The sequence below is a fragment of the Xiphophorus maculatus genome, chromosome 20, assembly GCF_002775205.1.
Source record: "Xiphophorus maculatus strain JP 163 A chromosome 20, X_maculatus-5.0-male, whole genome shotgun sequence".
Taxonomy (NCBI): domain Eukaryota; kingdom Metazoa; phylum Chordata; class Actinopteri; order Cyprinodontiformes; family Poeciliidae; genus Xiphophorus; species Xiphophorus maculatus.
In genome coordinates this window covers 12,219,774-12,231,825 of record NC_036462.1, presented here as the reverse complement: position 1 = coordinate 12,231,825, position 12,052 = coordinate 12,219,774, and the positions used below count along the sequence as shown (strand labels likewise).

General features: G+C 35.5%; 1 protein-coding gene across 4 annotated transcripts in view; it reads left to right on the top strand.

Moving 5' to 3' along the window:
- The window catches only part of LOC102237275 (guanine nucleotide-binding protein G(s) subunit alpha-like), a 31,768-nt gene that overhangs the window by 17,735 nt on the left and 1,981 nt on the right, over nucleotides 1-12,052 (top strand). For 3 of the 4 annotated variants that reach the window (XM_023325465.1, XM_023325464.1, XM_023325463.1), the window contains 6 exons: nucleotides 9,208-9,262; nucleotides 10,620-10,693; nucleotides 10,850-10,908; nucleotides 11,105-11,225; nucleotides 11,431-11,561; nucleotides 11,784-11,863. In XM_023325465.1, the coding sequence (XP_023181233.1) occupies nucleotides 9,208-9,262; nucleotides 10,620-10,693; nucleotides 10,850-10,908; nucleotides 11,105-11,225; nucleotides 11,431-11,561; nucleotides 11,784-11,863 (520 nt within the window). The remainder of the gene's footprint in view (nucleotides 1-9,207; nucleotides 9,263-10,619; nucleotides 10,694-10,849; nucleotides 10,909-11,104; nucleotides 11,226-11,430; nucleotides 11,562-11,783; nucleotides 11,864-12,052) is intronic. The other variant, XM_005805259.2, reaches the window with a different exon arrangement.

Genomic DNA, 12,052 nt, shown 5'->3' with positions numbered 1-12,052 from the left:
TATTGTTTTGATTTATTGTTGTCACAATAATCCATAGCAACAAATGCCTTCAGAAGTATCCAAATTAGTAAATGTAGTCCACATGTCTATAGTATCAGTACAAATATATCTGTACAGTGAAAGTTTGTTAGAGAACTTTAGTCAACATGTTGAAGTAGAAACACTTTAATACGGTTGTATATGTTATAGAAAATACTTCTGAAAATGTTGGTTCATAATAGGCTTGTACTTTAAATATGGGGGACAAATAAAACGAGATAAATTTACAATAATTAGTATAGCCTCAGAGGCCCAATTTGTACATACATTTGATTTTTATGACTCTTGTGACACTTGATCATTAAAAATGCATACTGCACATGTGCAGTTATATAGGAGGAAATCAATTAATTTTATTTATAAAGCACCCTTCACACTAAGAGCAGCTCAAAGTGCTATACATCAAAAACAAGAAACCCACAAAATGAAAAAAAAAACATCCAACATAAAAAATTAATATAAAATAGATATATGGATATAACCTAAAATGTGTCATCATTCATTTCTTGACACTAAACTGAAATTTGCTTAATTATATAAAATAATTCTGAAAAATATTTGTTTCACATAATAAACTAAAAAAAAACAACAAACTAGGATGACATTTTAAATTATTCAGTTTAATGTCGATGTACAAATAAACACTAGAATACATGGGACAAACACTATAAACTATTAAAGCATTCTGACTTGATTATGTATTTCATTTATTGTGCGCTGAAATAAATAATTTTTAAATAACAAAAAAAGCTTTTTAAGGCTTTTGACTAAAGAGATTTGTAGTATGAACTTTTCTGAAACTTTAATAGAAAATAGTTTTATTTTGCTTTTGATCTTGTTATAACAGTATAGTTAAAAATGTTTAACTGCAACATTTTTTTTATTAAAGTTTTTTTTAAATATAATACATGGAGCTTGAAGAAAAGGAGGAATTATTAGCTAGGTTTGGACGCTGGCGGAGCGTCTTGGCTGAGTTAGTTATCTGCTCATTGAAGTCGTGTTGCGGCGGCAACGCGCCGTCGGCGTTTTCCCCCCGATGTCCCTCTCCTCCTCTTCACTCTGTCCTTCCTCCCCGCTGATTCTCTCCCTCACAGCTGCATGTGGTGGGACAGAAAATGGACGTGTTGAGTCTCGGACTAGTGGGGATGGGACTGCAGCTGAAGTTGGTGCGGTGTAGCTGTGTAATAAGCTCAGGTGTGTTTGAGAGATGTGACAGTGTTAGCAGATGTGGAGCAGAAGTAGAGTTAAACGTGGAGATGTTTGAGGCGAACACTTTTGGAAACTTTTCTGCCATAGTTTCACCACATTGCTGCTGTCCCGGCTTATTCCTTCCGCAGTTGTTTTATGTTATTCTTGGCTTTCCACTAACTCACTTCAGCTTTTTTTAAACGTTATTTCCTAACTTGCTGTTAGTTTTCAAACATATATTAATTATTCTTGTATGTTACCAAATTTCAAGTTTTTTATCTTGATTTTATTTTGTAAACTTCTTTAATCTTTCCATCTTTACTACTTTTCATCTCTCTTTTTTAAATGTTGCAAGTTTGCATTTGTCCTTCATTTTCTTCATGTTTCACATCTTATTTCTAGTTATTTTTAGTTTCTCATCGCTCTCAGTTCCTCTTAGCTTTCTTTTTCTAATTTTCAGATGTACATTAAATCTTTTTGGGGGTTTTCCCCCCCTCATACATCTTGTGCTCTTTTTCTCTTCTCTTCTCGCTAACCCACTCCATTCCAGGCATGGTTCTCTCTCTCTGTACCTCGTTGTTTCTCACTGTATTTCCTCCTCTGTCTCTTTCTCTCTCTCCTGTCCCTGCTTCTTTCTTTCTTTTCTTCTTGTCTTCCTCCCCTGTAGCTTGGTCTTTTCCTTCTTCTCCTTCTTTTTATCTTTCTTTCTGTCTCTCTCTCTCTCTCTGTCTCTCTCCAGCTGCACAGGATTTGGAGCCGTTTCTATTTTTAGTGCCTGTGGTTCTGTCACCATGACAACCAAGCTGGAGGCCAGGGCGCCAGGGAGCTATTTTTGGAGCAGCGCTGTAATGTCAGACACAGCCTTCTCTCTCCTTTCTTTCCTCGTCTTTCTCCCACTCGCCCTTTCACAGGATACGGTTTGTGTGTGAGAATTGGGGTCGGCTGGTGAAGCCTTTGGTTGCGTCGCCTCTCAGGTTGAGGCATTGATGTACAAAGAGGCCGTAAAGCCCCTGGAATCGCTCCCCTCTACAGGCCGTGCTCAGTCTTTTCTCCCCACTCCTACAGGAAGCGCCAAGACCATTTTCTGACTGGACTTGACGCTCTTTAGACGTGCGTTTTAGTTTTGATCTGTGCAGAAATGTGTGTTTTTGAAGCGTACCAAGTTTGAAAGCCTTTTAGTTTTTAAGGACATAAACTTCTTATTTTTTGTCAATTACTATCCATGTTTCTACTATCAAGTATTGATAGTAAATATGTTTAAAAAAATAGAAAGAAATTAAATCCATTACAGATTAGAAATAAAGTGAACAAATTGTACTTTAGTTTAGATTCATACCTATTTTAACTTTTGGTGTTACAAAGAGATGGCATATGTTTGGGCAATAATTATTCCTCTAATTTTGTGTGATAAATGCTATAAGAAATTCTGTGCTTTGTTGGATTTAAAACCATTTTAGCTTATTCTGTAATTCAAAAAAGTAAATGGTACACAATGAATGAGTATGTAAACGTTAACCAGTTAAATAAACAGCTAGACTAAGATACATGCAAAAAGCTAATTCAGCTCATTGTAGTTGACAGAAGTATTGTGAAACAAATTAAGCTCTTTTGTTTTTCAGAGGGAAATGTTGCAAATATTTAAGCGATGCCTTGTTAAACTTTTAAAAAGCCAGAAAATGTAAATAGTTTGGGGCAGATGTGGAAAGAGGAGCTTTTCACGGACACGGTCCTGCCCGCGAACCTGCCTGTGTGTGAGTCCGCCTGCTTGTCACACAGCGGACCGCGCAGCAGCTCAGATCCGGCAACGTTTTCCAGATGTTTTGCGCTTGTGTCACCCTGAATCATACACTCTGAGAGAAACTTTGTCTAATAAAATTACAAGAAAGTACATTTTTGAATGTAATTAAAATGGTTTTCCTAAATTTCTATTAACATTTTCCTTTAGATGACATTTTAAAAATTAGTTAACCTTTTCTTATGCAGTTTGGTTTTGCAAAAGCAGTTTTTTTTTTATTTAAAAAAGATTTAACGCTTTTAAAGTAAATTAAGAAAAAAATTATTTTTCCATGAAAGTAGTGTTTTGGCCAACAGCAGCAGCACAAAGTAGTAAAATCCCATCTTGAGCTGATGGTCTGGTCGTAACCTGAGTAATCCTTAGTCCTGATTCTCCCTCTTTACTAAGTTAAATGCATTTTGGGAGCGCTATCAGTTTTGCTGCTGCTGCTGCTGCTTTTCAGCACGTAAAGATCTCTGCGGTTTTGGTCAAATGTGGAAGTAAAAAATTTAAACAGAACTTAAAAATGCAAAGTGGATCCACTTGAAAGATGCGGCTGTTTTGGAAATATTTTGACAGCAGTCTATTCCTGGTTAACTAAAAACATAAAGAACTTAAAAACGGCTGTTTAAGTTTTCTTTTTGTAATTATTCAAGCTTCAGTTTTTTGCATCCACTTTTTATAATACAGTAGCAAAAACAGAAAATATCAGAAAAAAAAAAACACACGGAATGTTTAAAAATAGGTTTGTATCATTTAAATTTAGCTTTCTACGAAATACTCCCTTTTCAGCTGTCTCACCTTCAAATTAGCAACAAAATGACTAAAATACCAGCTGTTATCTTTTGTTGTAAATATTGTGCTATTTTTGCTGTCTAGACGAGTGTCCTGTGTGTATTTCCATGGTTTAAGTTGGCCTGTCTGCTACCCCAGAATAACCCTGGCAGGTTATACATAACACCGCAGACCTCTCTGTTACTGGGGGCAGCCACTTTTATTCAGTTCAACTTACTAGACGCGGTTATTATTGGCACTTGTCCTATTAATAGGGAGAACTGCTAAAAACCGAGCAGTGTGTTTGTGCTGGGAGTGCCGACGCCTCAGAACAGAGCCGCATATAAACACGAGTTTGGCTCGGGAGGCCATGTTAACTCCGTCATGATTGGAGCGACTAGTGTTCAGGTTCTGTCACATCCAGCATATTTATGTCGCTGGGAGCTCTGGAGGCGACTGTTCGGGGAAGGCAGAGTTGGATGATTGCAGGGGATTAGGCAGTGGATGTGAAGCGGCCCGGCTCCACACGGTTCTCCACTTCTGTGTGGGAGCAGCTGAGCCTCGTATCTCTGCAGAGAGCCAGCGGTACCTGACTGACTGCCTGATAAGCAGCTTTAGTGTGTGTTCTGCACATTTGTTCTCTTTTATTCTTCCGCTGTCTCTCAGTTGCATCCTCTTTCTGAACTCACCGTCTCATGGTTGGTCCAGTAACCCGTCCAGTATTTCAGCTTCCGCATTCCCACTCCCTCCCTGCTCTGCTCTGTGGGTTACCTGCTGCCCTAATGTCACATTTCACCCCTGACTGCCACATTCCTGCTTATCTCAGAGGGGAGCTTACATACCTGATCTCAAGGAGGCAGCTCCAAACTACCTTCCCACCTTTCTAGTCGTCAACAAATCCAGTGGGTCTAGAGTCAAACAAGGAGGGAAATCTTCCTGTGTCAGCTGCCTGTTTTTAGTAAATACAAATTTTCTTCCAAACTTCTTTTTTGTTAATTCTTGCAGGTTTTTCTTTTTTCTATTGAGCTACTTTTTACTATAAAAACTGTTTCCAGAAATATAGTCTCTGCAAATTGATACCACCTGGGTAAATCTTCCAATTGAGTTTTTGGTTTTATTTTCAGAGTTCATACAGGTTCTTGAAATTCTAGAAATCTTGGATTTCAATTGTTGTTTTTAAAGTTTGGGAAGTGCTTGATTTCTATATAAAATCCTTGTAAGTGCTTGACATTCAAACGGCATAGTTTTGTAATAAAGTGCAATCCAACATTTGATTAAAAGTTTAAATTTGGAAAACATTATTTACAGTTAAAACCGGATTTTTATACACCTAATAAAAAACAAAAATGTCCTTTACTTTCTGAAGTTAAATCAGACCAAACATCTCTTAATTTAGGTTAGTTAGATTCATCAAAATTATTTCTGTTGCTAAATGTCAGAAAACTTAGCAAGAACATTATTTTAGAGATTTTCTTTGTAACATTCTTTTTATATTGTGTTAAGCACTCAGTTTGAGCAGGAATGTCATTTACCATCACAGGATTTGTTTGGATTGTTTCATTGTAATAAATATTTATTATTTCTAATGGCAAACAACTTATTAATCTGTTTAATTGAAATAAAGATGGTCTTATATTTTGTACATTGAAGAAAGTTATTGAAATTGGGTGATTTATTTAGTTAAATTTGTGTTTTGTTTAGGTGCATATGGTGTGTGAGAGAAATAACATTTATATTTTAGTTTACTTTGTTCTTGTATAATGTAAAATACAAGACATTAATAACTGTAACAAATGAAATAATTTCGTAGTGATTAGAAGTTGTCCTTTTTAGTTAATATTTTTTGTTTTCATCTCTGAAGTGTGCTGAGGGAAAAATTTGAAAAGGGCTTTAATTTTACCATAGGAAAATATGACTTCATTTAAAATATATAAGCCCAAAGACAAATAAAACAGAAATATATTTCAATAAATGAGGCAGCAGCACAAATACTGTAAGGAAACTGTTACCTAATTAACATATTGTCTCACTTAAAGCATTTATTATTAGAGAGCTGCACCAATCATGGAATTAAATGAACAATATTGATTTCTGTCTTTCTATCTAATTTGCTGATTATGATTTTGTTAATTTCTGATTCTTTTTAAAATTACTTTAATGCAAACAAACAGGATTTAGAGTTTAGGGTTAAGGTTCCTTGACAAAGGTGGACAGAAAATGAAATGATTTGGTACTATTTGTCTCACAGAATATCTCCATGAACTGTATCATATTATTGATGAACTCAAATTGTACTAAAATAAAATTACAAAATAACCCCCATTTATGTATCAAGGTATTTGTCCCTCGCCTTTTACTAAATTCAAAGTACATACTGTTAATCAATGAGTTTACAGACCAGAGAATGTAGAAGTTTTTAGTTTTCATACATTTGGTAAACTGGTTAAGATTTTGCAGCATTTGTTCAGATGATTAAAGGACATTTTTTTATCACTGGTTGATTGACTGATGCATCACACATTAACCCTAGTAAGGTTTCCATATTTTGGTTGCACAGCCATTGTGTGTTGGTCTGGTGGACCCGCTGAATTTTACTGTTCAACACAAAAAAAGCTTTTTACATTAAAATACAAAAACATGTTCACTTCAATTACATCTATCTAAGCAGCAAATATGACTGTTTACTGCCTATTATATTTAAAAGAAAACATTTTAGGAAAAATTTCACTCTTTCATGTTTGCTGTATGACAAAAACGTGCATTTTAAAAAAGGACCAAATTTCTATTCAATATACGTAAACATATATGCTTATCTTTAAATTAATCTGTAAGGCTTTATGATAACCTTTTTTTCTATCGTTTTTGTACTTTTATTGGAAATTTTAACCAAAAAGAACACAAGTTGCATGCATACAGGCACCAAGTTGGCTAAGAATGGGTATTTGTCTGTTGTGAAGCATCTGGCACCTGCATGTTGCAACAGTGTTTTAATGTTATGGTGCAGTAACAAAATTCACACAAACATCCTTGCACCTCTATTAGTCCAAGGGCTTTGCACAGACTTCCATTCATTTTAGTAACTACATTTATGCCAAACCCAGACATTTTCCATAACCCTAATCTACAAGTATATTCCTAATTCTAACCTTTACCAATGTTTTGTTCATGCTATACCTCAAACTTAACTGGTAGAGTTCAGTACAATTGAAAGAAATGAAGATCAGGAAAATGTTTTCTGTTTCTACAAATGACCTCCCTATATTGGTGAAAATGGTTATAATGATCTGCTATATTTAGTATATATATACACACACACACGAACCCATTCGCCTCTCCTCACAAACAGACACCCCCACACACAAACAGGCCTAGAAAGAAGCACACCACGAAGGTGTACAGTTTTATCAGGTCTGGGGTTTTTTGTACCCGAACATCCTGAGTGTAACATAAATGTGTAGGAGGTTTGTATGATGTTGTGACTTCTTTACACTTATATGTTGAGTATAATTTGCATGATAAGTGACTGATTTCCAATTACATGTTAAGCATAATTTACATGATGATTATTATTAACTGAATTTAACATGATTGTATATAACAGTGGTCCCCAAAGTGTGGGAACCTGAAGTGTTGCGGGTTCCCACAAGCTGCAACCTGAAGTGTGAAATAAACTTCAGTGGAGTTTGAAAACAAAATATGTGTTTAGGTTTATGCCTGGTTGAACGATGTCTGTGCCCAGTTGATTTATTTTTTCTTTTTCTTTTTTTTTTATTGTAATCCGTAGGGGGACCCAGAAAATCTTTGGGAACCACTGGTATATAATTACAAAGGGTCAAGTGAAACATATTTAAGTGCAAGGCATTATTTATTTGGATAGAAGAAGTCTTTTATTTTGAAGAATGCTTAACAGGATCTGGTTCTGTCTTTTGTCACTGTCTTGCTTTCTGTTAATTTCGGTTGCTAGGTTACGAACAGCTGTTGCCTTATCAGCTGTTGCTGTTTTTTGTAAAAAAAAAAAAAAAAAAAAAAACTGAACAAAAATGTTCAGCAAAATATATCCAAGCCTCTGTGGTGATTGAAGAAGCCTTCACTCCGTAACATATGGTGGCGGTCATCAGATTTTTTTTTTTGAATTATGTTCTTCGTAGAAAATATCGGAATCAAGGCCAATGAGTCTCAGTTTGAAAAAATCGGTACTTGTATTTTCTTTGCTATAATAAAAGTAAAAACTGGTCCCACAGACCCAAGCAACTTACAAGGGTTAATACATTTGTATTTTTTCTTAGAACTCTACTGTATTTTTAATGCTTTTGCTGTAGAAATGTGATTAATATGTTTATTTCTTTTGATTCAAGTCACTACTTCAGCTATTTGTTATCCATTATCGCATGTCTTTCCTGAAATGTTTTTCATCTTAATGAAGTGTGACATTACAGCCAGTTGAGAAGCACACCTCTGCTTGATGGCCAGACTTCATTGTAAACTTGAGACTTCTTGCAACTTCAGACATGGAAACGTGCAGACTGTATGTCTGAGCGCCTTGTGCCTTAAATTATTATTGCTTAATTTGACTTAATCCTTTGATTATTATTTTTTTATATAGATTTTAACAAAAATGGTACATGAGAAAGATGGAGTAGTCCTTCTTATATATAATAGTATATATTCTCCTCGCTGCTGTTCATTATTGTGTTTTTCTCAATTTGCCTGTAAATGATTCCTTTAAAATACACACATTCAGTTTAGTAGCCTGTTGATTGATTCTTTGCACACTGATTTCTCTTTTTTTAGGAGGGGAGTTTGTTGCCACAACAGTTTAAAGATTTGCTCTCAGTATATCTGAACTGACCTCAGTGTTTCCTCACTCCCCTCACGGCCCTGACTCGATGGAGCAAACACCTCAAAGCAGCTGACTCTGATTCAGCCATCCAGAAAGCGCGAGAGCGACTCGCACCTTGAAAAGCGGCAGCACTATCACTCAGTGCAGCAAAACAATTAACATGCCTTTGGGTGGGCAGTCTGCAAATCTGAATGTGCTGTGGGCTTGCATACCCACCCACGCACATACACATAGCCGATTCCACACACACACATCCACACTCCTCCTCCTGTACTCCTGTACTACTACAGCAGCTCCATTGACGAGGCTCCTCTGGTCTGACAGAGCCAACTGCTGCTGGTGACTCAGACTGGCTGCCTCTGATCTCACAGCAGCTTCAAACACAGCGCCCCCTTGTGGCCGCTCAGTCACAGCCGCTCCAATCGTTCTCATGCTTTCACTATTGACTGTACACAGACTTTGTACGTGTTGGTCGTGCAATAGCAGGACATGTGGGGAATTGTAATCATAGAAACATACACAGCTGTCTTTGTGTGTCAATAGGTTTGTGTAAAAGTTCAGTTCTGATTGTTTTTATTTGTTCTGTTTGCAGCTTCTTAGACAGGATTGATGTGGTGAGGCAGAACGACTACACCCCCACGGATCAGGTAAGATGTACCAGATTTTCCACAAACATCAATTATGCACCTTATTTACAGAACTCAACGAGGAAACGAGTTATTTAATTTAATTAGTTGCTTTATTTTGTGTGCACGGGTACTGAGCACACTAGCTCTACTTGCTCACTATTGTGTGTCACTTTCCTATAATTTGTTTTCATTACTAATAACTTCACTTCCCCTTAATGTCACTTCATTTGTGTATTGCTTAGTAGTGAACAAGTACAGATTAATTTTTTTATTTTATTTTGTCACACGTAAATGTTTCATATTATTAAATAAATCTTCATCAGACCATTTCAACCTCAAAAAACCCAAGAAACTATTACCATCTAAGTGGATGAAAGCCTGAAACAACCTGGTCCAGTGTAGAAAAAGTATTCACTCCCATTATTAAATAATACATTTATCAATCAACCGCATTTATATTTCAGTTTTTAGTCCAGATTTGTTGTTTGTCATATCTGTGAAATCAAGCAATCATTTAGAAAACCTTTCCGACCACAAGAGGTAGGCAAATATGTCAAAAAGCAACAACATCCACAACCTAGACAAATTTAAGAGTAGATCTGAAACAAGGTCATTTCTTCCTATTATGTGGCTATTAAAATATTCAATAATAATAATACCCATTGGATTTTTCACTCTTTTTATTGCTTTTAATAATTAATCATAATTAACAAAATTGGGCCTTTAGACACAAAAATTTGCAAAAAAATAAATAACTAAAGCTGAAAAAAAGCTTTAAAGTGAAAGCCTATTTCTGCAAAATGAGACGGTCACTGTCTCAGGTGATTTCTATTCCACTCATTATGAAAATACTAGCTCCATTTGGCTGGACCTGTGTTGAATTAGGTCAGTCACTTTAAATGGGACAACTATATAAGCACTCACTTATTTGATATTCCACATTTTATTTGTCATTAAGGTGTAGAAATCAGTTTGATCGCCTCTGAAATCAGACATGCTAATTTGTAAACTAGTTTAACAGAAACCTTTTTAAATTACTTTCAGCTTGTATTTAACCATGACTTCAATGAGAACTTGTCCTGTAAATTATTTTTGTCTGCTTTTATTTAATGCTTCTTATTTATTATTGTTTTACTTTTTGAAGACGGGTAATAATTATAGCAATAAAATATAACATGTAAAAGAGGAGAAACCATCCATTCATGCTTTTTCCTGCAGTTGAATAAAGCTGCAAAGTCTTAAGTCTCGTTTTTGTTCAAAGGGGACAAGATATTGTTGGAAACGCTTTTTTCCCACCAGTTCAGTTCATGCAAAACAAAGACTGTTTAATAAAAGTCTCCTATATTTACAGTTTGCTTTTCCTCCTCTCTTTCAGGACCTATTGAGATGCAGAGTTCTGACGTCTGGGATCTTTGAAACCAAGTTTCAAATCGACAAAGTGAATTTCCAGTAAGTTTGTATTAGGTGATTAAGGTTATAGTCACAATAAAAATGACTTAAGTAATATTTATGGTACAAATGCTTATTTATTATCAAAAGCCTTTATTATAAAACCTTTTATTATCACCTGATTGAAATGAAATTTTAACTTCCTGTGTGTCGCAGTATGTTTGACGTCGGAGGTCAGAGGGATGAACGCCGAAAATGGATCCAGTGTTTTAATGGTTAGATGTCAATTTTACTGCTTTGACCAAATGAAGATTATTATTCAGATAAAATTTACTATTTAGTTTGACATAGTTTTATTACATACAGGCACTAATATCTGAACTTGTGCTATAAATATGTTTTGGAAATTATGGTTGAGAACGGAAACATGATTTTTTTCCCTTAATGTCTGTTTTTTTAACTCTTGTCCAGATGTGACGGCCATCATCTTTGTGGTAGCAAGTAGCAGCTACAACATGGTGATCAGAGAAGACAATCATACCAACCGACTACAGGAAGCGCTAAATCTGTTCAAGAACATTTGGAACAACAGGTCCAGCGGATTTTTTTTTTACTAGATTCAGTAAATAGTAAATGTAAAACAAGCAAATTCTCTCTTTAAATGTGTTGATCTACTCAGTTCTTTCAATACACAAAGTAAAATTCTTGTAGACACTATTACTTATGACTTCATTGTTTTTTTTTATGAATAAATTTTTTGTCTATCTAATTCCCGATTTCATAATTTTTCTCCACAGGTGGCTACGGACGATTTCGGTAATCCTCTTCCTGAACAAACAGGATCTTCTAGCTGAGAAGGTTTTGGCGGGAAAATCTAAAATCGAGGAGTATTTTGGAGAATTTGCGCGTTACACTACGCCTGATGATGGTGAGTTACCAAACCTTTAGTCAGATGTCCGACCTGCATTTTATGTTTACCTGTACATGTTGAGCTCTGTTCCAGTGATAATGATACCCACTAAATGTTGAGATTTACTTTAAATTTTCATGTTAAAATATCTTCTCTGAAACAAAACGGATGGTTTTAATAAGTTGAAGGTGTGTGTGCTCCATATGTGAAAGGTTGACTGTATTTCTTCCTTTTCAACAGCAATACCAGAACCAGGAGAGGATCCCAGGGTGACCAGAGCAAAGTACTTCATACGGGATGAGTTTTTGGTTCGTGCAAAGGTCGTTTTCTTGGTGACGGGTTTTTTTTTTTTTTTTTTAGCGCTTTAAACAACCAATTTCTAATTTATTCACAAAACCTTATGATTGACAAGTAAAATAATTCTATTGTATTTTTGTTCTCATAGATAAAGCTACTGCATGTGCTCCAGGTTACTTTCCATAGAGAATCCCATTTTATCACCTTTTGCT